Source organism: Rhodamnia argentea, chromosome 11, assembly GCF_020921035.1.
Source record: "Rhodamnia argentea isolate NSW1041297 chromosome 11, ASM2092103v1, whole genome shotgun sequence".
Lineage (NCBI taxonomy): Eukaryota > Viridiplantae > Streptophyta > Magnoliopsida > Myrtales > Myrtaceae > Rhodamnia > Rhodamnia argentea.
Genome location: NC_063160.1, coordinates 20,074,200 through 20,096,367, shown reverse-complemented (window position 1 = coordinate 20,096,367; position 22,168 = coordinate 20,074,200). Strand labels below are relative to the sequence as shown.

At 43.4% G+C, this 22,168-nt stretch overlaps 8 protein-coding genes and 1 non-coding gene across 16 annotated transcripts in view; 4 read left to right on the top strand and 5 right to left on the bottom strand.

Annotated features, from left to right (window-relative positions):
- Positions 1-22,168, bottom strand: part of LOC115735585 (DNA repair protein REV1) — an 870,695-nt gene that overhangs the window by 599,350 nt on the left and 249,177 nt on the right. The gene's annotated exons all lie outside the window — the stretch shown is intronic.
- Positions 586-658, top strand: TRNAR-CCU. Its single transcript has one exon. It is a non-coding gene; the product is annotated as a tRNA-Arg (tRNA).
- On the top strand, positions 802-3,234 carry LOC115735923 (EKC/KEOPS complex subunit Tprkb). Of its 4 annotated transcripts, none has more exons than XM_030667367.2 (6): positions 802-989; positions 1,989-2,031; positions 2,151-2,273; positions 2,400-2,483; positions 2,592-2,686; positions 2,783-3,234. In XM_030667367.2, exons 1-6 carry the CDS (start codon positions 919-921, stop codon positions 2,940-2,942), a joined length of 576 nt encoding a protein of 191 aa, XP_030523227.1. In that variant the 5' UTR covers positions 802-918; the 3' UTR covers positions 2,943-3,234. The 4 variants fall into 4 exon arrangements, with proteins under 4 accessions (XP_030523227.1, XP_030523226.1, XP_048128922.1 ...); XM_030667366.2 differs by having other exon boundaries at positions 804-989; positions 1,989-2,055; XM_030667368.2 differs by having other exon boundaries at positions 806-989; positions 1,989-2,055; positions 2,592-2,678.
- LOC115735920 (protein CYPRO4) lies at positions 3,573-6,352 on the top strand. The gene is made up of 2 exons (XM_030667362.2): positions 3,573-5,327; positions 5,897-6,352. The coding sequence occupies exons 1-2, from the start codon at positions 3,672-3,674 to the stop codon at positions 6,176-6,178; spliced, it is 1,938 nt and encodes a 645-aa protein (XP_030523222.1). The 5' UTR covers positions 3,573-3,671; the 3' UTR covers positions 6,179-6,352.
- Positions 6,780-7,649, bottom strand: LOC125312914. The gene is made up of 2 exons (XM_048272972.1): positions 7,243-7,649; positions 6,780-7,212 (listed from the first exon to the last, which is right to left on the bottom strand). The coding sequence occupies exons 1-2, from the start codon at positions 7,647-7,649 to the stop codon at positions 7,200-7,202; spliced, it is 420 nt and encodes a 139-aa protein (XP_048128929.1). The 3' UTR covers positions 6,780-7,199.
- Positions 6,780-9,042, bottom strand: LOC125312911. Its single transcript, XM_048272970.1, has 2 exons — positions 8,817-9,042; positions 6,780-8,046 (listed from the first exon to the last, which is right to left on the bottom strand). Exons 1-2 carry the CDS (start codon positions 8,991-8,993, stop codon positions 7,702-7,704), a joined length of 522 nt encoding a protein of 173 aa, XP_048128927.1. The 5' UTR covers positions 8,994-9,042; the 3' UTR covers positions 6,780-7,701.
- Positions 9,689-10,745, bottom strand: LOC115735999 (ethylene-responsive transcription factor ERF109). Of its 2 annotated transcripts, none has more exons than XM_030667501.2 (2): positions 9,853-10,745; positions 9,689-9,821 (listed from the first exon to the last, which is right to left on the bottom strand). In XM_030667501.2, the coding sequence occupies exon 1, from the start codon at positions 10,685-10,687 to the stop codon at positions 9,887-9,889; it is 801 nt and encodes a 266-aa protein (XP_030523361.1). In that variant the 5' UTR covers positions 10,688-10,745; the 3' UTR covers positions 9,689-9,821; positions 9,853-9,886. The 2 variants fall into 2 exon arrangements, with proteins under 2 accessions (XP_030523361.1, XP_048128917.1); XM_048272960.1 differs by having other exon boundaries at positions 9,689-9,869; positions 9,927-10,745.
- Positions 13,432-18,263, bottom strand: LOC115735998 (ceramide synthase LOH2-like). 3 transcript variants are annotated; one of them, XR_004014833.2, is made up of 7 exons: positions 17,950-18,263; positions 17,084-17,292; positions 16,104-16,259; positions 14,636-14,821; positions 14,371-14,549; positions 13,716-13,798; positions 13,432-13,657 (listed from the first exon to the last, which is right to left on the bottom strand). XR_004014833.2 is itself a non-coding variant. In XM_048272953.1 (7 exons), exons 2-7 carry the CDS (start codon positions 18,049-18,051, stop codon positions 13,779-13,781), a joined length of 852 nt encoding a protein of 283 aa, XP_048128910.1. In that variant the 5' UTR covers positions 18,052-18,053; positions 18,169-18,191; the 3' UTR covers positions 13,432-13,778. The 3 variants fall into 3 exon arrangements, 2 of the variants coding, with proteins under 2 accessions (XP_048128910.1, XP_048128911.1); XM_048272953.1 differs by having other exon boundaries at positions 13,432-13,798; positions 17,950-18,053; positions 18,169-18,191; XM_048272954.1 differs by lacking the exon at positions 16,104-16,259 and having other exon boundaries at positions 13,432-13,798.
- Positions 19,088-21,979, top strand: LOC115735993 (probable inactive serine/threonine-protein kinase bub1). The gene is made up of 5 exons (XM_030667490.2): positions 19,088-19,351; positions 19,474-19,618; positions 19,883-20,040; positions 20,290-20,374; positions 20,469-21,979. Exons 1-5 carry the CDS (start codon positions 19,245-19,247, stop codon positions 21,738-21,740), a joined length of 1,767 nt encoding a protein of 588 aa, XP_030523350.1. The 5' UTR covers positions 19,088-19,244; the 3' UTR covers positions 21,741-21,979.

Sequence of the window (22,168 nt, the reverse complement as noted above, 5' to 3'; positions counted from 1 at the left end):
TGGGACACGTCAATGGTTGTGCTTGAAGATAGATACTAAAAATTGAAGGGGAAATAGATAGGCTTTCATCAATGTCATGGAGGGACATTGCATCTTAATTTTGCTTTCTGTCCTTTACTACTGTCACATTTTCGTGAACTATTCTATCTTTACGTTGAATGCTGTTTTTAATCTTTTATTTCCGACCACAAATTTTTTTTTTTTATCATTTTCATCTGTAAAGACATATTACAATTCCTTAAAAGTGCAAAATCCATTTCAATCGTACGCGTTACGTACAGACAAAAAGTCCATTACTAGTCATGTTTGTGAATTAAGAAATTTAATTTGGGTAAGCGCTTTTTTCATTCTCTTTTTGGCTAACACACTCTCTAAAATAGCATTTTGACTATAACATCCCTCATGGGTCCCACATTTGAGCACATCACAATCATTGACAATTATTAAATTCAAATTGGTGTTAGTCAAAATGCTATTTTAGGGAGCGTGTTAGCCAAAAAGGAGGTGGAAAAAGCGTGGCCTTTAATAGTTCGTTGAAAGATTCAATTATAATTATATTAAAATTTTGGAGGAACGCATCAAGGAGCGCCTGTAGCTCAGTGGATAGAGCGTCTGTTTCCTAAGCAGAAAGTCGTAGGTTCGACCCCTACCTGGCGCGGAACGTGTGAATTATATCGGTTTTTTTAATTTTATAGTTTTAATTTTTTTGGGCTCACGTTGACTTGGGAGCCACGTGGCGCTCTGCAAATGGCGGACGCACCGTCTGGCCGCAAACTGGAGACAGAGACACATGCGACAAGAAAAACCCGCGCGATCTCATGCCCTGTTTGGATCGAAAAACCCTAGCTTTATCCAATTGAGGCTTGTCTTGATTACAGTGAGTTTGGGAACCCCAGCGCGACCATTGGTGCTGCAGCCATGAAAGCCTTCGGCATCAGCAATGGCGACACCCTCTCCGTTGCCCTTTTCACCGACGTCACCAATTCCAAGTACCTCTCTCTCTCTCTCTCTCTCTCTCTCTCTCTCTCTATCCAGTGACTGCTTCTCCTTGCTTGAAAGAATCAGCGTAGACCTATCGTATATTTGAAAACTATGGTTGGCTCGCCTGGTTGCGTTGATTTGGGACTGTTCGCGCGTCGGAAATGGAGGGAGGAGATTGTCTCATCCACGGTTGTGAAAGGCCTCGAAAGATGTTCCCCGCGAACTTTTAAGGAACATTTGAGTGTACTTTGTTCTGTAATGATTTTCATACAATGCACCGAGAGAAAGCTTGGTGATGGTTCTAGTTATTGTTGTCGGTATAGAAATTAAGCGAGCAGAGAGGAGAAGAGCGAGTAGAATTGTGAAGAATACGAAGATAATAATGCTGGAAGGGATAATTAAGCGGAGAGGGCAGAATCGAAAACAGCAGCTAAGGTTTTGCCTGCCAATAGGATGTGATTTCGTTCGGTGGCCGTAACCTAAAGAAGGCGAGCCGGTCAATGCCATGTCTTTGGCAGATTTAGGTGGATTACTCAGCCTGGTCCCTGGAAGGGTTCAACAATCACTTCAAGTACTTCTTATTTCTCATCTAGACCCACAATTTTACAGTCTCCCGTAGAGCATCGAATTGGTGTGATTGATGGATTTCCACCCTTTGGCTACTTTTTGAAGATATTATCCCATAATTTTGCTACATGAGCTGTAGGAAGTTCAGTATTCCATTTTGTTTTTGGCGAATACGACCTCTGAAGGTGGAAATGAATGTATATGTATTCTTTATCCTCTTATTCATCTACCTGTTGTCTAGGATGCTCTGATTAATAATCTCTCATTTGCCACCGACCACTCTTTTCTTCTAGCCCTCATTGAAATTATTAGCTGCATTTAACTTCTCTAGATCGTGTTTGGTTGGTGGATATTTACTGTCCATAAGTTTAATGCGCAGGAGCTTCCTTAAAGACTAAGGCTCTTTCGAAGGATTTGATATCCATTTGTCAAAAATGCAGGGAACTTTTAGATTCTATGCAGGCTGGAACTTTGGAACCAGAGGTTGCTCTTCTCAATGCTCTGCTTGTATGTGTTACGTGGGCACGACTTCGAAATCTCTATGATTTTTGTTCTCCACCTGTTGTGCTTTTTAATTTTTCTTATGAAATTCATGGTGACAGATTCCCGATATTTTCCCTGTTCTAGCCGCCGCACATAAGACTCTTCTGTCGAATTCTCGAGGTTCACTGACAACCCGCACTCTCCATTCGGAGCTTGTTTACAACTATTCAGGGTCTAAGCATGTATGTAAGCTCGCTTTTTGTCATGCCTCTTTCACCTGGAAAAATAAATGAAAAGTGAAAAAAAATTTCTGCTTCATTTTAAGGTTAGTGTGGTTGTTAACCTCTTGGTGATTTAACTATTGTTAGATTACAGAATCCTTGAAAAGATGCGGCATCTCTGACAGCTCAACCTATGTTCTTGCTGCTCGTTTCAATGCATCACCTGATGAGGTATCTTGCTCTATCATCTGGTTATCTAGCAGATATCTGGACCTACTTTTGGTCAAATTAGGGCATCACAGCAATTTTGGTCATGACTTCATTCCCTCGTACTATCAGATGAAGGCCATTGCTGCACTTACCGGGGGGAGAGAAATTGAGTTGGAAGAACTGGAAGGGAAAGCAAACCTAGCCCAGATACAAAAGGTGCGCAAGTTCGTTCTTTTGATATGCTATAGACTAGCTCTTTTCGTTTTGTCGGGATTTTGATGCTCGATTCGCTGAATAATCCAAAGTTTTACGCGCTGCAGCACTACAAGATATCTGGCCCGGAATTGGGAATATCGTCACTCGCAGACGCCATCACATGCCGCATCGCCGCAAGGGACGCCTTATGAAAGCAAACGCGACTTGCCGCTCGCCTATTCCCACTCCGGATGTTGCTTTTGCGCACTACTCCTTAGATATTGAGATATGGAGAGAATGCTGAGTGCTGCAAAAAAAGTTAATATGTTTAAGCGATTGTTAGAATCTCATTGTTGCTGAGAAATATCGCTGCAATGCAAACTATGGCCGCGGGAGAGCATGATGTTCTGTATGGCGGTCATGTGTTTTACCTCTGAAAGAGATTTGATTGGTAACTGCAAATCATGTACGTGCCTAATGAGCTCGTTCCAGGGATAAACAAGATCTTTACAAGGCTATGAGAGTACTGGTCTTCTGGTTAATTTGCAAAGTCTGAGCGAAATGCTCATCTGAGGCCCGTGTACAGTTTCGAGGAATGGCCCAATAAGAAGATGGGCCTGAATGGGAAATTCGAGCTGGCCCAGAACAACGAACCCGACCCGAGCAATGAAAAAGTCTCGGCCCGACTATGACGAGCTGGAAAGCGCGCCACGGACGTGTCTGGCTTGCGGAAAGCGGGGCCCACCCGGAGAGAGAGAGACTGCAAAAGAGACGGCGCCACTCTAACTTTGCATTTTACTTCAAAGCGAAGCAAACGCCGGCGTCAGGCCGACGCTACTCGTCACAGGCCGTGACTTTACCCTTTCATTATTAAAGCCCAGCGACTGTAACTAACATCATCTCTAAAAATCCTCCCTTATTCTCTCGTTTCGTCACTCGCTCCCTCGAAATTAGCCATTTTTCATTTTCGTCTTCGCTTTCGCAATTCCCGAGAAAACTGACAACTGAATCGCCATGGGAGGTTCTCACAGTCGCGAAGATCTCGAGATCGATTCCTCCGAGGAGGACGACGGCGACTACGAGTCCGATCACGAGAAGTACGAGGACGTCGAGGAAGAGCACCGCCAAAAAGAGCCTCACCGAGTCTCTTCCACTTCAGGTACTTCCCAATCGCTGAACTCCCTCGACGAGATCGATGCGAAGCTGAAATCTCTCAGGGTCAAGTATCCGACGGCGCCACCACCGGATTTGCAAAATCCGGTTAAGCTTTACCTTCATATCGGCGGAAACACGCCGAAAGCGAAGTGGATCGTTTCCGATAAGTTGACGTCTTATAAGTTTATGAGGACGTCTCGAGTCGACGGAGACGGCGATGATGATTACGAGGAGGATGAGTCGGTGGGACGCGGGGCGGGGTCCTGGTGGGTTTTGAAGGTGGGGTCGAAGGTGCGCGTTAGGGTTTCCAGTGATATGCAGTTGAAGATGTTCGGCGAGCAGAGGCGCGTGGATTTTGTTAGTAATAGTGTTTGGGCGATGAAGTTTTTCAGCAACGAGGAGTATCGGAGCTTCGTGACGAGGTTTCAGGATTGTTTGTTTGAGAATGTGTATGGGCTGAGAGCAACTGAGGATAATAAAGAGAAGGTTTATGGGAAGGAGTTCCTTGGGTGGGTTAAGCCTGAGGTTGCGGACGACTCGGTGTGGGAGGACGCGGAGAATGATCTGAGGAAGAGCCCTGAGCTGTTGTCGCTTAAGCATCCGAATCCGGACTTGATGGAAGAGTTTGAGGAGGCTGCAAATGGTGGAATTCAGAGTTTGACTCTCGGTGCATTGGATAATAGCTTCTTGGTCAATGATTTGGGGGTTCAGGTGTATAGGAATTCGGCGCATGGGATTAGAGGGAAAGGCATTTATGTGAGATACGACAGTGGGAACAAGAAAGTGGGATCAAGCTTGTCGGAGACGACCCCAAAGAAGGCGATGTTAATGAGGGGAGAGACTAATATGATGTTGATGAGTCCTTTGAAGGAAGGGAAACCCCATGCTACAGGGCTTCAGCAATTGGATATCGAGACGGGGAAAATTGTGACGGAATGGAAGTTTGAGAAGGATGGGGCCGATATTACAATGAGAGATATTACAAACGACACTAAAGGCTCTCAGCTGGATCCCTCAGAATCGACATTTTTAGGGTTGGATGATAGTAGGCTCTGTCAGTGGGATATGAGAGATAGGAGAGGGATTGTGCAAAATATTGCGAGTTCGAATTCTCCTGTTTTGCAATGGACTCAGGGTCACCAGTTTTCACGGGGAACAAACTTCCAGTGCTTTGCGACCACCGGGGATGGCTCGATTGTGGTTGGTTCCATTGATGGTAAGATAAGGTTGTACTCCAAGACTTCAATGAGGCAGGCCAAAACTGCATTTCCCGGGCTTGGTTCTCCAATTACACATGTTGATGTGACTTACGATGGAAAGTGGGTGCTGGGAACGACGGACACATACTTGGTTCTTATATGCACTCTGTTCACCGACAAAGATGGGAGGACAAAAACTGGATTCTCTGGTCGCATGGGAAACAAGATTCCAGCTCCACGATTGTTGAAGCTGACTCCATTGGATTCACATTTGGCCGGCGAGAACAATAAGTTTCATGGTGGCCACTTCTCATGGGTAAACCTCATTTCCTTCTTTTACTCTTACTTTCTGCAGTAGAGTCGCCTTCGATGCATCCATATAGGAATGCATTGGTGGATTTTGTTATCTGTAGTTTCGCTATTTGTCACATTTGAGGCTTTAGGTATCTGTGAGTCTGTGTGAATCGTTCACTTAGCAGTCATTTATTAAAGCTATCATTTAGCAGTCACTTATTAAAGCTATCATGAGGTTTTGCATCATGCAGTCAATATCTCTGTGAATAGAAATTTTGTTGCAACGATTATTCTTGTGGAAGTTTTAGCTGGCATCATCTATTAGTTTGTCAAGAAGGTAGGCCGTGTTTCTGTGACAGGTGGTGCTGGGCAAGAATTAACTTCTTAGTGTTACAAGACATTCTCACTTCTTGGGTATGAGAATTAATGCGTTATAGCTCGATTTATGTTCCAGACTTAACATCGTGTTTATGTATTGATGGTGTTTTTACGGCTATCATATTTTTTTTTATGTCAAAAATGGCTTCTGGATGGATTTGGACGTAACATGACGTATTTTCGTCTAATATCTTGAATTGTTTTTTCTTTCAGGTTACAGAGAACGGTAAACAAGAAAGGCATCTAGTAGCGACGGTGGGAAAATTCAGCGTGATATGGGACTTCCAGCAAGTGAAGAACAGCGCACACCAGTGCTACCAGAATCAGCAAGGCCTTAAAAGCTGTTATTGTTACAAGATTCTGCTGAAGGATGAATCCATAGTTGAAAGCCGCTTCATGCACGACAAGTTTGCCGTCAGCGACTCCCCGGAAGCTCCATTGGTGGTGGCAACCCCCATGAAAGTTAGCTCCATCAGTCTTTCCGGCAGGCGATAGTACAGTTGAATTCTGAATCATGTATAGCATAGAAGTCTCTTTTTTTGCCTTGTGGTGCATAAATGATGTAATTAGATCTACCTTTTTCTTTGTCCCTTTTTTTCTTTTTGAGTTGTCCTCTGACCTTTGAGTTGTGATTCCCCAGAGTGTGAATGAAGATAACCTAACGTTTTTATGAAGATTTTTGGAGTGGCGATGAGATTTTCTTCTAAGTTTTAACAAGTACGAGGGTCCTGTTGAGAGAGATTCAATGAAGTCATAAGCTCTTCATCGCTGGAATGAATTATGCTTCCAGGATCATTCATGATGCACATTGGGATTGGACCACAAAATTCAAGGGAGTGCCATTATGAAATGGTTGACTTCTACAATGTTCCAAAGTAAAAACGCTCTTGGTCTCCACTCTTGTGACATTGCCTAGATTTTAAGATTATTTCAAGTGCATAACCACTAGCTACGACGAACTCTGAGCATAATATCTAGGGCATCGTTGTAAAAGGACGAATGCTTACACTCATACAAATTTAGCAAAGCTCACTTTACAGCAGTAGTAGAGTCCCAAACGAAAAGCTCCACTTGGAAGTAGACAAAAACAACTCCAAAAAGCTAGTCTCCATTTACGGTTTCTTTGTAGTCTTTCCACTAGGTTTTCATGAACCTTTCGAAACAGACAATCCTGCATTCTTTAGGATCCCGAGTCCTGATAACAAGGCAAAAATGAAAGCAAAAAGAAGAGCCATGCCATTCACAATGTCCCTAACTCCCTATACATTTCTTTACGCCACGAGCATCCCAAGTTGTGATTGAAGGGCAAAAAAAGAAAAGGGGCGGGGGGTGAAGGAACTCCTGGTCAAGCAGATTCAAATCTGTCCATGTCCACCTTCCTCCTCGAGAACTCACTCTACCAGCTTAGCCTTTTTCACCACAGCACTGAAAGTTTTCAGCTCAAATGGGACCACAAGAAATTTGATCAGAGGCTTCAATCCCTCCTCGAACCTAAATGCACGGATCACCTCATCTGCTACCAGGGAAGGAGCAAAAGCCGCTAGTCTATGAAACTCCGTTCGTATTCAGCCACTGTTGAGTTATTCTGTTTCAAATTGATTGAGTCTCTTTCCATCTGCAGGCGCAAGTACTTGGAATCCCTTCCCTCCGGACTATATGAATCCTGTTCTCGCTGGGGCACCTCAATAGCATGCCTCTTCTTTTGTACATCGTATCCATCCCTGTCTACCTTGAGGAGGCATTTCTCAACAAAAGAAGCTTTTATCGCAATATCCCTGTATGTCTTCAGTTCAAAAGGCATCACCAATGCCTTAATTTGAGGCCTCAGTCCCCCTTCAAACATCCGAGCAACGAACACATCACTGTCCACCCACGGTGGCACAAACCTTGTCAGTTTACTAAATTGAGCTTCATGCTGAACTACAGTCAAGTCCTTCTGCTTCAGGTTGATGAGATCTTCTGCCATTTGAAGTCAAACACTGTCTGGGATGTACCGTCCACAGAAAGCCTTTTCAAAGTTATCCCAAGTACTCACTTTTCTCAAGCAGCCACCAAATGATAGCAGGCCTGCTTGACCCATAGGTGGCATAATTCACTTTCTCTTCATCAGAGCATCCAAATACATTGAAAGGTTCCTCCATTTTAATCAACCAAGCACAATGTTGTCGTACCTCCCAAAGGACATCCCTTTGATATGCAGTCAGCACAGGTCTGCCCCCAGCTAGCTGCCGCCCACCCAGCTTGTGTCTAACAGTATTGTCAACTGAATTCATCTCATGATGCATCCATGCCTTTTTAGGCTCAACTGCTTGAAAATTTCCTTGAGCCGCAGCCAATCTTCTAGCCTGAGGTGCCATCTCAAACTAGAACCAAAACCGTCAAAGAGCAGATTTATCATGAAACTCAAGATGTAACAAAGGGATAGGAATGAACTTTTTCAACACTTGAGAAGACTCGAATCAAGCCACTAATCACCGACTGTTGTGACTAACAACATTGCCCAGAAAAAAGCGTCATTAGCCGTAACCCATCTATAATAAGCATTGCAGAGAGTAATCTCACAAGAAGAAATAGCAGTGGGCAAAATCGCTCTGGCAGATCTAGCCATATCTAGAAGTGAGGAAAATCAACATGATGGAAGAAAGGGCATGCGCTTTGACATGAATAATACAGTTGCTCTACTAACATGAACAAGGATTACAACAATCTGTAGCCCATCATGTTTCAGAACAATTTGTCATAATAGACTGGACTCTGTACCAGATCATCATCACATTGAACCACATAAAGGAACACATGCTGCAACGACCAAATCGATTTGGATCATGACATTACCAAATTTGAGTCCTTTCTCAACACAATCCGACAAAGCAGAGTTCCACCCGGCCTAAAGAACTCGTATAACGTATAGCTAGATTCCTTTCTTTTCTCGTTTCCAAGACATTGGGTATCCTCATTCGTCAGACTACCTGACTCATGCCAACGGACACGAAAAGCGTCGAAGAATAAAATGAAGGAACACACGGGGCTATGAATGAATGATCAAATTTAAGTCCCTTTCAAACCCAGAATCAGACTCGACCCAAAAAAAAAAAAAAAAACCCCAGAATCAGACAAAAAAGCAGAGCATCACCTGCCTGAGAAGCGGAAACCAGGAAGACAAATAGCTTCTGGGTTTCCCTAAAACGGACGAAAGGGCAGAGAAAGCGACGAACTTTGGCCCAAGAACAAAAGGACAAAAGAAAAGAAAAAGAGAAGCATTTTGGAAATGCCCTAGATCAACCACATAAGCGCAAAACACCAACTCCATATCCCCGTGAAAGCATAGCAACCAAAACTCGCGAGAAATTCGGAAAACCCGACGCTGAGAGAATCTACTCACAGTGTAACGAGTTCGGCTCGCGCAAAGACCTCGAGAAGAACCAGCTGCTCTGGCCACGAAATGGAAGCGAGATCGGTTAGGCTTGGAGAGTAACGAAGCATGGTTATTGAGTTTCAAACGCGAGCGATTCTAGTCCGTCGGATCATACTTCTACCGTGTAGGTCGAAAGGAGGTAATATGGTCGGGTTTAGCCAAAAAAAAAAAATTCCAGAACTAATTTTTATTGTTCTGTTATTTTCGGTTGGCGTGGGCAAAATAAGTTTAAAGAGGTGAGTGACGTGGAGAGATGCAGTTTCGTAGTCGCAGACTATGTGTCGCGAGACGCGACACGCAGTTTGACTGACCCAGTGTAGTCAACAAGGTTCACACGCCACATCAAGTCAAAGAGTTCGCGTCTGTCCTTCGTTCCGACACCTTCAAGCCAAGAAAAGAAACGCGACAAAGATGACGTCACTTCATTAATCCCTGGCCAGTCCGGCCTTGGCGTTGATCTGGATAAAATAATCCTCACGTGGCAATTTTGTCACGTTTCTGTAGGCACGATTTCACATCGATCTACACACGTGTCCCCTTTTTAAGTGGGCTTCGTCACCTCATAGCTGTAAACGCTTGGTGAGATCATACGGATTCAGTAGTCGTTCGGACATGACATAACCATGGAATCAAAAGCTCGGGAAGAAAAAGTGGCGGTTTGAAGTAAAATCTCTATCATGAGCAATTCAAAAAATTATGCTCATACACAGTCGAAAGATCAAGAAACGAACGCGAGAACTAATTACACAGTATTATGCATGCATCGATCGTTGGAGAGAATCAATGAATCAAAATAAGGGCACGGTCCGCCCGTTGGAGTCGGAGGAATCGCCTCCCCGGTCCATCAACGTCATCAGCTGCCTCTCCATCTCGGCGTCGTTGAACATGTCCCAGAAGTCATCTGCTTCCACCGCCTTGCCCTTCCCTTTGTTCTCCTCCGAGTTCGACCCCATTCCCGAATCGTTATTGTCCATCGTGGTAGTCGTCCTCCTCGGGTCCTGTCTCTGAGGATGCACCGGGGGCGGCACCGACAGAAAGAGCGAGTGGTCGACGTGCGGGAAGTTGAGCTTGGCGCGTGCCCCGCGGAACTCAATGGCTGCCTTGTCATAGGCGCGCGCGGCCTCCTCGGCCGTGTTGAACGTCCCAAGCCACACCCGGACTGCTCGCCGCGGGTCCCGGATCTCCGCCGCCCACTTCCCCCATGGCCGCTGCCTCACGCCCCTGTACTTCTTCTTGCCTGGCTCTCGGGACGTGGACGGCGGCCTCTTCTTGGAGGAGGCGCGGTCGCTGCTCCTCTCTTCTGCTTGGCCGGCGATGGGGGGAAAGAAGTTGCACCCGAGGCAGCCCTCGATCCTGCACACCTGACACATGCCGAGATCGGGTAGGGCCGCGAAGTCACTGTCCCATTGGTAGTGATCTCCTGTAGTGCTAGCGGCGCTGGGAGGGACGCAAGGGATGAGGCCAGAGGAGGTGGCACCGGAGACGACGTTCTTGAGGGCGGCGACCATGATGGAGAACTCTAGGTCGTGGGTGAGGCGGTGCTGCGGCGGTGCGGCTGGGTCTGTGAGCTTGGGTCTCTTGTTGTGCATGACTCTCTATACTTTTTCGCTGCTGAAACTCTGGGTCTGCTCTGCTTCTGGCGGTTGAGGAATGAGAGAGTGAGAGAGTCAACGGGTTTATATACGCTGTGGTCGTTGCCGCCTACGTGGCTGTCGCCAGCCTGTACACCGTTCCCACACGGTTCGGGCTTGGTCTGGAGGTCTTTAGTGGTTTAACAACGTCGTCACGTGCCAAAAAGCGCGCATGTGGTGATATGGCGTGGCCATGGGTGCTGACGGTTGTGCTGACGTCGGAGGCGAGGTCCGTGGACCGCTTCAATAACGGGCCACCGGCTTAGAGTTTCAGATTCTTCTTCTCAATATATATATTTTTTTTTTCAGAAGAAATATCAAGGAATTTAAATGATGTAACCGACTAACCGAATATGATCGTAACCAACATTAAATCTTATGTTCTTTTTTCTTTTTTTCTTGGTATCGGGCTAAAAATGGATCTCATCTCAATTAAAGGCCCGATGTGGCCTACTTAGTTTCAAATAAAGGTTCGAACTTTTTCCCGCGAAGAGAGCAGGGGTTGATTTTGTCCAAGATAATATGATTTCACATAAATTGAAGTTCGGGTTCGTGCTGACCCAATTCAAGAATGGCCAAAACCCTACAAAAGAAAAAGCCCCAAATTGAAATTCACTAGTTCATGAAGGAGATGATCCGACGTGGCGGGTTCAGCGAGTGGATGCTGCAAGAGGTGTTGTAGGTTGCGGCCGCGACGAAGGTGATGCTAGGGGGAATGTTTGTCTTCTTATTTTGCGGGGAAGGCACATGTGGATGTGATGGCGTTCTTCCTGGTGGGGGCCTTTCACAGTGCTGGGAACTAATGTTGGGGGTGAAAATGGATTCCTTACTTCCCAAGGCATTTGCAAATTTTTGAGAGAAATGTCCCTTGCTCTAGCCGCCAAAAAAGGCACCCGACGAAGATTTTGCCGGACGGTGAGTTCGGATCCTTATTTGAGATCAACCTAACCACTTTAGATATTCAGAATGCGTTATTTTTCATGAAAAATTGAAGATTTGAAAACCGTTTTTCAAAAAGTAATTGGTCGTATCATCTAGAAAATAAAGTCTACTATACAAAAATGTTTTCATTGTCGACAACATCGTGCAATCAATTATCTTATCTTGGATTTTCAGTGAAACAAACGCTTCCTCAGTCTGTATTTATTTCGTGAAAATGAATGATTTACAAAACATTTTCTTAAAAGTTTGCTTGTATCGCCTATAAAATCGAATGAACGAAAATTATTTTCATTGTTCGCGAAAAAAACGGAGAGTTATTTGAGATAAGATTCACTCTAAAGATTCTTCTATGAAAAGAAATGGCTTTTGGTTCAGACCGTTATTCAAAATTTTCCCTCCATGCGATTCTTTACTCAATTAATGATCTTAATTAATCCATGAGAAGATTATGTTTTGAAAACACTAATCCCAACGAAATTCTTCGAATATCTTTGAAAATTAAAATGTTTGGTGTTCAAAGAAATTAATTGTAAGATAAGTAAATTTTCTTGATCAGTTGGTTTTGTATTACTTTTATTCACGATACTCCACGTCATCAGCAACGCATAAGTCGACATACTAATTTATTCGGCGAATCTAAATCTTTGAGTGAGTAAAAGTCCATGTCAAAGTGAAATCATTAAGTTCTGAAAAGAGTCATTATCTTAAATCTTTAACCCTCAAATTAAAGACGGAGATTGGACGACCGCCCATTAAAGTTAAGAAATGAATTAAGGACGCAAAGACGATTTTTGCTTTGAGAAGGGAGAAGCATTAGCAGACCCGTGTAAACGCGGCCTTGACCGAGTCGGTGCAACCGAGTCCTGACTCACGGCCAACTCAGTTTTACACACGAAATCATCCCTGATAAACGGATAAGGTTTCGACAAAATCTTTAAACACTCTAATGCCTGACAAGACAGCGCCAGTTGTATATTAGCAGTTATATTCGACGTTTCAGAGCTCTTCTTAGACAGACCGACGCGCTTCCAGATCGCATTCCGATTGAGGAGCATACTCCCGACGAATCGACCAGTGACTTGTAACTGATCCGCATCGCCTAATATTGAAATTTCCATAACATGCGTAATATTACTAATTCAAGCCGTTTAAAAATAGACGGTGTGATTTGAGCCATATTTGAAATTCAAAATTTTTCAAATTTCAAAAAAATTTCCGTCCAAATTTTTTTGCTCCCTTTCAATACATGATGTGGCCCAAATCAAATCATCAATTTTCATTTGGATGGTTTGATTTAAATAATGTCACGTATGATATGGAAATTTCAATATTAAGCTATCCAAATCCAACTTGTAACCGACAATACCGGTCAGAAGTCAAGATGCCGAACACGCAGAGTCCCGCATCGGATAAGATGCGGAGGTCTAGGTGGACCCTTCCTTGTTCCTTGAAAGGTGCCTACTCGGTGGTCCCCCACCTAAAATGAAAGGACAACATGCACGATTTCCTCAAAGAGTTCCGAGTGGTCGCCAACAGAAAAAAAACAAACCGAGTCCGTATAGAATCGGCTCGATTCGCCTGGAAGCATCACGTGCTAATACACGGAGCCAGATCATTTTCCGTTGCTTCGATGCAGGCTCGGGAAAGCATAACCGGCCTTCAAATGTCTGTCGACTCTTTCTTTTCGCCCTCAGTACAGTGAACTGATAACAAAACCGTGATTACGCACTGAAAAAAGAAATATATCATGAAGTGGGAGATGAGGGAAGAACAATTCTCCGAGAAGGACTCCGCGTTTTCTTCTTGTCCATGTTGGGACATTCTCAATTAATCCAATCTGTCTATCATATGAGCGGAAAGAGGGATTACAGAAGGAATAGCCTACTGATTTATAGGCCAAAAAGGGGAAAAAATGGGAAAGATTTCCTTCATTACCCTACCTCTCCAAAAATGTCCCGAAAGGGGCCGGACAAAAATCAGGGATCATAGGATTTTCAACTTCTTGCGATCAATGACAACTCGCTGACCAACAAGAGAGGCAAAGATGCTACGCTCCCATAACTAGTTTCCTCATCAGGAACTGATTTGAATGTGCCAAAACTTCCATCTAGTCATCATCCTCTGAATCTGTATTTCAATGGCGGAAAAGTCAGATAAATCGACAATAGACTTCGGTTTTTTGCCTTCCACAACAATAAAACTGAAAAAGGATATATTGAGGAAACAACTACAAGTGTCACAAGGAAGTTCGGACAAGCAGTCGAGCTATTTGAAAGATGCAACAAACTCATAATCAAAGAGTGACCCATGAGTTACCATTTCACTTCATTAGCTCTTCCTAATTTACCAGTACTCCTCTCAAATAAATCAACAGCATTATCTAATGGACATATGGTAAGATATTAGAGAAGCAACATAGCAATAAATATGCCACTTCAGGAAGTACGACGAGCAGCGCACTGTTTTTACTCAGGAAGTAGAACAGCAGCAATTGCCTATTCTAGTTATGTGGAAATTTCTCAAAACTCTTTCTAGATAAAATTTCACTTGGTCATTAGTGTCGACATTGGTCAATTCAATTCAATCAATTTTCTGATCCACTGAAGTTTTAGTAGGCGTTCAAGCAGAGCAGATGATAGTTGAATGTAGGGCATCACGATTAGTATAAAAGACTAAAACTAGCACTTTAAACCGCTTACCGGATCTTATATCTTCTCCCACTTTGCCTCTGTTTTTTAGCTGCTTCGTGATCATTGAGTATATAAGAACCCACCAGTAAATATGGAACACAAGCAGAGTCAGAAGCATCGTGTTGAATATATAGTATAAGGAACAGCCATAGAATTCTGATAGCGGCACAACTTCACGTACGTGATAGCTGGTCATCGAAAAGCAAAAAAGCACAAGGTATCAGTACCCATTGCAGATGAGCTAAAAGAAGAATCAGTCACCAGCAGATGCAACCTTGATGCTTTGATGACCCAAAAGGGGAAGAATATAAGCCTTAGCACGAGCCACGAGAGGGCAAATAATGCAAAGCACAGACTTGCTCTGAACTCCTTCTCAGAATACTTAAAGACTTTTGCAGCTTCCATCAGCACGTCACTGGCATCATGGAGGGCAAGAATAATAGAGCCTATCCGAAAAAACCTGTTTCACCATTGAACAGCTTTTGTTAACTTTCTTCTTTAAATAGCCATAGCATGAAGCGAAACATCTACCAACTGTAAACCTAATAGACCGTATGACTAGAAAACATCTCTAAGACACAATGTGCACACAATTTTCTTGCGTGCCATGGAAAGCTCTATGCTTCAATTCCGCAAAGTAGTCCTTTCTGATAGGTCGTCCAGACTCTGGCAGAGGTCCACCATACAGGGTGAAGAAAATCCCCAATGTTATCCATCTTTCAATTCATTGATTGTCCGTACTTACCAGACCTTGAAATGTCAACTCCCCAAACCCCAAAGTTAATTTCTCCACATGAAAACATTTAACTCGAAAAGAGAGAAGATAAAGAAAAGGCATGAACTTAATAGCAATCATGAGTTAAAAAAAAAATAGCAATCATCTTTTGAAACAGAAAGTAGACAGCAATTTTGACAGCTTTTCTGAATCCAGTCAAGCTCTAATCAACAACATGCTGGAATTTCAATAAAAGTATGCCGTTATGTTTGAGGTACATATTGATATTTAAGTAGCCTAGAGTCAAGCACAGGGAAAGCAGCTCCTTGTGTGTGTGGGGTGGGGTGGGGGTGGGGGTGGGGGGGCTCAGACTTCCTTAAATCAGTGTTCAGTAAAGTAAAAGCATTCAAGAAACTCAGTGGGAAAATGACCAAATAGCGGGCACTATGATTTGTCTACAGCCAGGAGATGACTTAGTTTAACATGGTAACATAAGCCACACGGTGCTTAAGCTAAGACCACAGATTTCTTGAACTTTCTTAAATTTCCATAACAAGGAAAGGTCTCACGATCTAAAAATGATGCGGCAGACTCCAGTCACTCCACATCCTTCTCTAACTTCTCAATAAATTGGCATGCTATGGAAAAATTGTTTGATTATATGGTCCAGATTATACATAGAAGAATCCAACAAATACATGTCATAAGTTCTTACAAATGATGCAGATTGACCTTCTTATAGGATGAGAGACATAATACAATATTTTCTTTTCCATGCAAAAGACATCACCACCTACTAGAAGTGCATTACAGGATGGACATGCTCAAGGAGAGAACATATTAAGAAACAGGTAGGCTCCACTCCAGTGATAGCTATTTTCCCTTTTATTCCATTAGGAAGGCTAAAGCTAGGAAACCGAGAGATTTCTTCACAATTGATGAGCACCGGCTCACCTGTACTAGTAAAATGGTGTTTTAGTTCTGGGCACAACAAGAACAAGGAATTACTGAGACAGTGAGACCCTACCTCGTCAAGAAGGAATAACCAATCAAGATGACAGTTATTACATGATGAGACATCATGACAGCAAAATCCTTCCTCCGAGTCTCCCATGTAAGTAGGGCAGCAATGCTGTAGATGTAGAAACCACATTGGCACATGTAGAAAAGCCTAAGGGAAAGCCTGACATGCGGAAACAAATGGATATTAATACGATTACCCAATCTCGACTTCATTTTCTGACGAGCTTGATGTAGATTTTCAAGCTTCGCTTTGGACATTGAAATTCATTTTGAAAAGTCCATACATCCAAGAGAGGCTCAAAACAGCAGCCTTCCTCTTCTCACTGGTGAAGAAAGATGGAAGATAAAGAGAGTATCTCCTGTCTTAAATGCACCTCATCAGGGTAACCTAGGTCCTGGCCTAGAGCATGTCCACAAAAAATAACATCTTATGCAGGAACTTTCTTTTCTAGAGGAAAAAACAGTAAGCAAGATAATGGCCTAATCTGAGAAAACTCCATCATACATCTCAGTTTAGGTTCTAAGACGTCAAAAATAGCTATCTCCCGATATTTAAGGCGAATAGTGGCCAACTATAAACTTGAAATGGAATGAGAAAATAATTTATAGCCTTCAGTGTTTGTGCCAATTTTCACAGAAATTATGGGGAAAAAGGACATTTATATTGGCATTATAATGAAGGAAACAATATGTAAGCTTATCCAAAGGGGATTTTGCTCCTCATATAAAGATTTGGACATGCCAACTTTAAGGTTGACTTGTAAAAGCCAAGTGTCAAATCTATTCCCTCAAACTTTAGCTCGTGCTAAGGATTTGGAGTGGCAAATACTTAAATTATTCTTGTTAAGTAAGGTTATCTCGTTTTGCGTTTGGTACCCGGACCACTATTCTAGTAAAAGCCACAGCCAAAATCAAGACATAGCTTAACTAATGAGTTAGTAATTGAAGCTATATCAATTTAAGTCTAGCAAACGAATGACTTACTTCAGTTCTTGATTGGGCCAGCCTCTGAAACAGTCTTTTGTATCTCTAACCCACGGCTCTTGGTAAGTGATTGACACAACAAATGCTTCAACAGTAGCATAGTACATTAGCTTCCACATAGATTCTGATATCTTACCGATCTTCGCTTGAACGGCCTCATTAATCTTAAGTGGAGTAGGCCCATCACTCAGCAACAAGATGGCAAGCCTCTTAGTTCATAGATAAAAGGAAGTGAGCACAGAGAAAGATTTCAAAAAGGAGGAAGCATCACTCAATCAGATAGCAGCTACCTTTTCTAATTCTATCGATTTTGACTCTATTATTTCTTTTCGATAGATTTCCAAGTAATGCGAATGAGATCCACAAGGCTTGGTAGGGTAAAGAACTAGCAGAAATCCTCCTTAACTGTTATATTTGTACGGAGACGAAATGATCTCGAAAAGTTCTCTCTCGTAACAGAGGATTAATAGAATAAATAGAATGAATGTTTTCTTCAAATGGTAATGCAGTACTTTATTGACAACCATCCAACCATTAAGATGCATAGATACTTCTCGAAGCGAGAGAGACTGGCAAAAGACTGAGTCCTACCTGATTGGACAGGATTGCGAACTCAGTCTAAACGATTAGAGGAAGAGAAGCATTGAATCTACTCAATGCACCGTTATTGAAGTTGTACACCAAAAGAAATCTGATCCGCGCGCATCTCAAGAAAAGAAGTCCTTACCCAGTCTATACTAGCTTCAAATGTACAGTGATTGCATCGCTTTAGAAGTACAAGCAACACACCGCGGGAATCATCATCGAGAGCTCAACAAGTTCGAAAATGCCACGTGCTCAAGAGTGCAGGGCAATGGAAAGCTTACTCGGAAGATGAATCTGTCGAAGAAGAAGCGAGCCGCGACGAAAGCGACGGCGAAGTAGACTGCGATAAGGAAATCAACAGTGCTTGGCGCGTTCGAGTCCATGCTGAGAATCACAACCAGAGAGGGAGCGAGACAAATATGAACCAATCGATTAACAGATCGAGTCCTCGAGCTCCTCCATCCGCATTCCGAAGCTTTTCCCCGGAGGGGCAATGCCGCGCGGGCAGTGATCTCCGACTTGCCCTAGTTCAGCGGAGCTGAACACAGATGACGGAGAGAGATCAGCCGTAGCGGAAGGATGCGGGGACTCGTGACCCGGCTTCTCGCTGAGTTGATCCTGGTCCGTTCGTCACTCGTCAAACGCGACTGAGATGGCGCAATGACATCAATATTTCTTAACTTTCATTTATGATTATTTAACGCGATCATTAAATTTTTACACACAGCTTTAGAAAAATGTCTTCGAAAAAAATATAAATATCTTTGGACTAAAAGATATTTTTAAAATGTAAATAGTATTTGATAAAATATATTTTAAAAACACATTAAAAAGTAACTTTGCATTTTTGGTGAAAAATACACTTTGTAAAATATTTTTATTTTTTTTTTAAACTTTAAACTATTTATGCCGGTCAATTGCCGACGGTCGATGGGTGGCGGTGGGCGGCGGCGCTTGGCTGCCGATGGGTGACGGAGGGCGGTGGTTGATGGGCGGCAACAGTGAGCGGAGGGTGGTGATCGACGCGCAACGGCAAGCGCAGGATGGTAGGGCGCGGTCGACGGGCAACGATCCACTATTAGCAGTGGTGAGCGACGGGCGGCGATGGGTGGCCGGTGGTGGTCTACTCGGCGCGGCCGACAGGCAACGGTGGGTTGCAACAGGTAGAGGTGTTAAAGTTAAAAGAAAAAAAAAATTAGTTGCATTTCGAAAATGCAACTTTCCAAAGTATCTCCAGAGCTACTTTGAGCTAAAGGTTATTAGGGGCATTTGGAAATATAATTGCATTTTCTTAAAGTTAAGCAAAAAACGAACCACTTTTTGCATTTAGTCAAAGGACTTTAGAGGCCCAAAATCCTTTGGAAATGCTGAACTAAACAGGCCCATATATGTATGACGTTCTTTTTTTTTTTCTTCTGGATAAATGGTAATCGGCTGCAAAAACGCACCGTTTAATGGACGGACCCACCCGGACAATTCAAATTTAGGTCATGGCCGCCATGGAAATAGATTCTCCGAACTCTGCTTCTTCCACTGTTTCGACCCCTGAGGCTTTCTCTCTCCTCTTGTCGCGAGCATGGCAGAGACCAGCACCACCGAATCGCCCCACGACGATCTCTTCTCCTCCGTGATCTCCGATATCAGAACCTACACCGGCGACGATCCGCTTCTCCCGTGGATCCGGTAACGCCAGATTATCCCCCGCCCCCTCCTGCTGTTCCACATTCTCGCGCTGCGGTTGATCCCTTTTCTCATTCGCTAATACTGTGGATTGACGTCTTTCGATGTTTGCGATGTTGTGGCAGTGGGATCAGGAGGATGAAGGAGCGTCTTCCTCTTCAGGTCCTGAAAGAGAAGCTCCCTAGGTTTCTCCAGAAGTGCGCCGAGAAGTTCCAGTCGGACCGCCGTTACAGGAACGACTTGCGTTACCTTCGTGTCTGGTTACAGTTGGTAATTCCTTTCCTCTCACTGAATTCGTTGCAATTCAACGAGCAGAGTAAGAATGGCTGAATGTGAGTGACATGTGAATATGTTGGGAACGAATTTACGAGGATCATTAGTTTCTCCTTACTTCCTTTCCTTGAATATAGCAAGTCTTGCTCAAAGTAAGCCAAGGAGTTGGGTTTAGGTGGAGCTTTTGTAGTTTTATCATGTGAAAATGCATTCGAAAGATCCAGTCTTCTTGAGTAGATTTTGTTGTCAATAAACGTGCAGATGGATTATGTCGACGATCCAAAGGTGCTTTTGAGAGCAATGGAGATGAATCGCATCGGGATGAAGCGGTCTCTCTTCTACCAGGCATACGCTCTTTACTTTGAGAAGATGAAGAAATTCGAGGAAGCTGACAAGATTTATCACTTAGGAGTGCAAAAGTAAGCTTTTACCTTAGTTATTTTTTACCTCTATCAGATGCATGGTTAGTCAGCAGAAAAAAACAAGGAGATAGCTCATTGACAAGCAACGAGTATTTTGCAACACAAGCTGTGAAGCTGTGCTAGTGTAGCAAATTGGCAAAACCATTGCTAGCCTTTCTATGTATGGGAAATTTGGTTTCAGATGCAACTTTTCAGAAACTTTACTCTTCTTGGCTTGTAAAGCTGCTTTTTTTAACTGTTGGGCAGCCTTGCTGAACCGGCGGATGAGCTGCAGAAATCATATGAGCAATTTCTCCATCGGTTGGAGAGACACACGATTAAGAGGATTCAGGTATCACACGTTCTTCTTTTGATGTTGCTTGTGGCAGCTTTAAGTGATCCTTCTCATAGTCATAGATATCTAATAACCGGCAGATGTTCCTCAGCATCAAGAAAGGAGAGCCAACAAGGAAAACATCTGCCACTCCTATGGAAGGCATGATGGGACATACCACGACAGTAACACTAAGCAATCGGTTTCTCAGGACAAAAACGTAGACACTGACCACATTCGGGAGGAAAAGTCTCAAAATGGTAAGCCACTAGCAGAATCAAGAACAGATGGGATTGCGGGAAAGGAATGGGGCGGAAGGATGGAACTTAGAAAAACATCAAACCAGCAACTGACTGAGGAAAAGAAAGTGGAGGAACCTGCCATATCTTACCGTGATTCTGTAGCGGTAAAGTTGGTGGATACCGCCCTCATTGGAAAGCCTGAGGAAGAAGATGCATGCCATCATGGACTGGTGGAGCCAACAATAAACATGAAGGAGGCAATGAATGCCATCAACAGCATGTTCAGAGAGCCAATTGTGTCAATGCCAGTTGGCAGAGGATCGCTTAGGAGGCACAAAAGGGAAAAGCAGAGTTCCGGCAGCAATTCCAAGGCTTTTGTTGATGAAAACCTGGAGAAGCAAGTTGAAGCATCTAAAGATCAGAATCGGGAGAAGAGTTGTTCACTTCGGCACACACAATCCACACTTCGTCAGCCTCAAGAGGAAGGATTTCAAATATACATTGACGAAGAAGGCAATGATGATGGAAAGGAAAATGGAGACTTGGAGCAGGATCAAGCACAAAATTTCTCCGCTTCACATGTGAGTGGTTTCGTGTTTCCTCGACCAAATGATCTTGCTCCTGAATCCTCCAATGAGCTGGGTATAGCAAGCTCATCCAGAGGAAAGTTCAGAGAGGATACAGTCGTTGGCAAGTTTGTTGGCTCTACCATATTGGATGAGCCAGTCGTGGAGAATGTTTGCCACCATGGCCTAGTAGAACCCACCATCAACTTGAAAGAGGCCATGGAGGACATAAATAACATGTTTGGAAAGCCAATAGAATTTGTAAGAACTAGAAGATCAAAGAAACGGGAAAAATTACGGGAGCAGGAAAATTGTAGTGGATTTCTGATTCTTCCTGACGATGAATTGGAAAGTGAACAATTTGAGGATCCAGGAATATCAGCTGCAAAAGCTTTCGACAGGCAAAGCGATGTTGGGTTTTCAATTCTTTCTGATGACGTCAAACATCCTGAACATAAGGTGGCCCTACAACCATCAAGAAAACCAGGAGAAATTGACTTGTTTGAGCCAACTGTCTTTACTAAGGAGGCCATGGATGATATTAGTAAGATGTTTGGAATGCCATTGGATTTCTAAGAAACTCTGGTACTGATTCAGATGATACCTACCTATACAGTAGTAGGTTGAGTACTGCTGTATTAAAACGTTTTCATATATTGGACGACGGGTGTATTGAATTGTCAAATTGTTGAATGTAATTCATGGTAGTAGTGTTTTTTTTTTCCCTTAGTCTACACTTCAATTAAACTGTACTTTTGTCTCGGGGGCTAACAGCGAGAACTGATGGGATCTAGGGTTCTGCGTTGCATCAGAAAGCTTGTATCTTTACTTCAAAATTTACATTAGCAATACGTAGTTGTTTTCCTGATAATTTTTCATGTCCTTTTGAGTACCATGAATCCACTCGTATACACGGTCAACAAAGACGTCAGACATTTATGTGAGCAAACTGTCTGGGATTGGGAGTTGAATCAAACAAATTCTTAGCGTGATTATCACGAGAA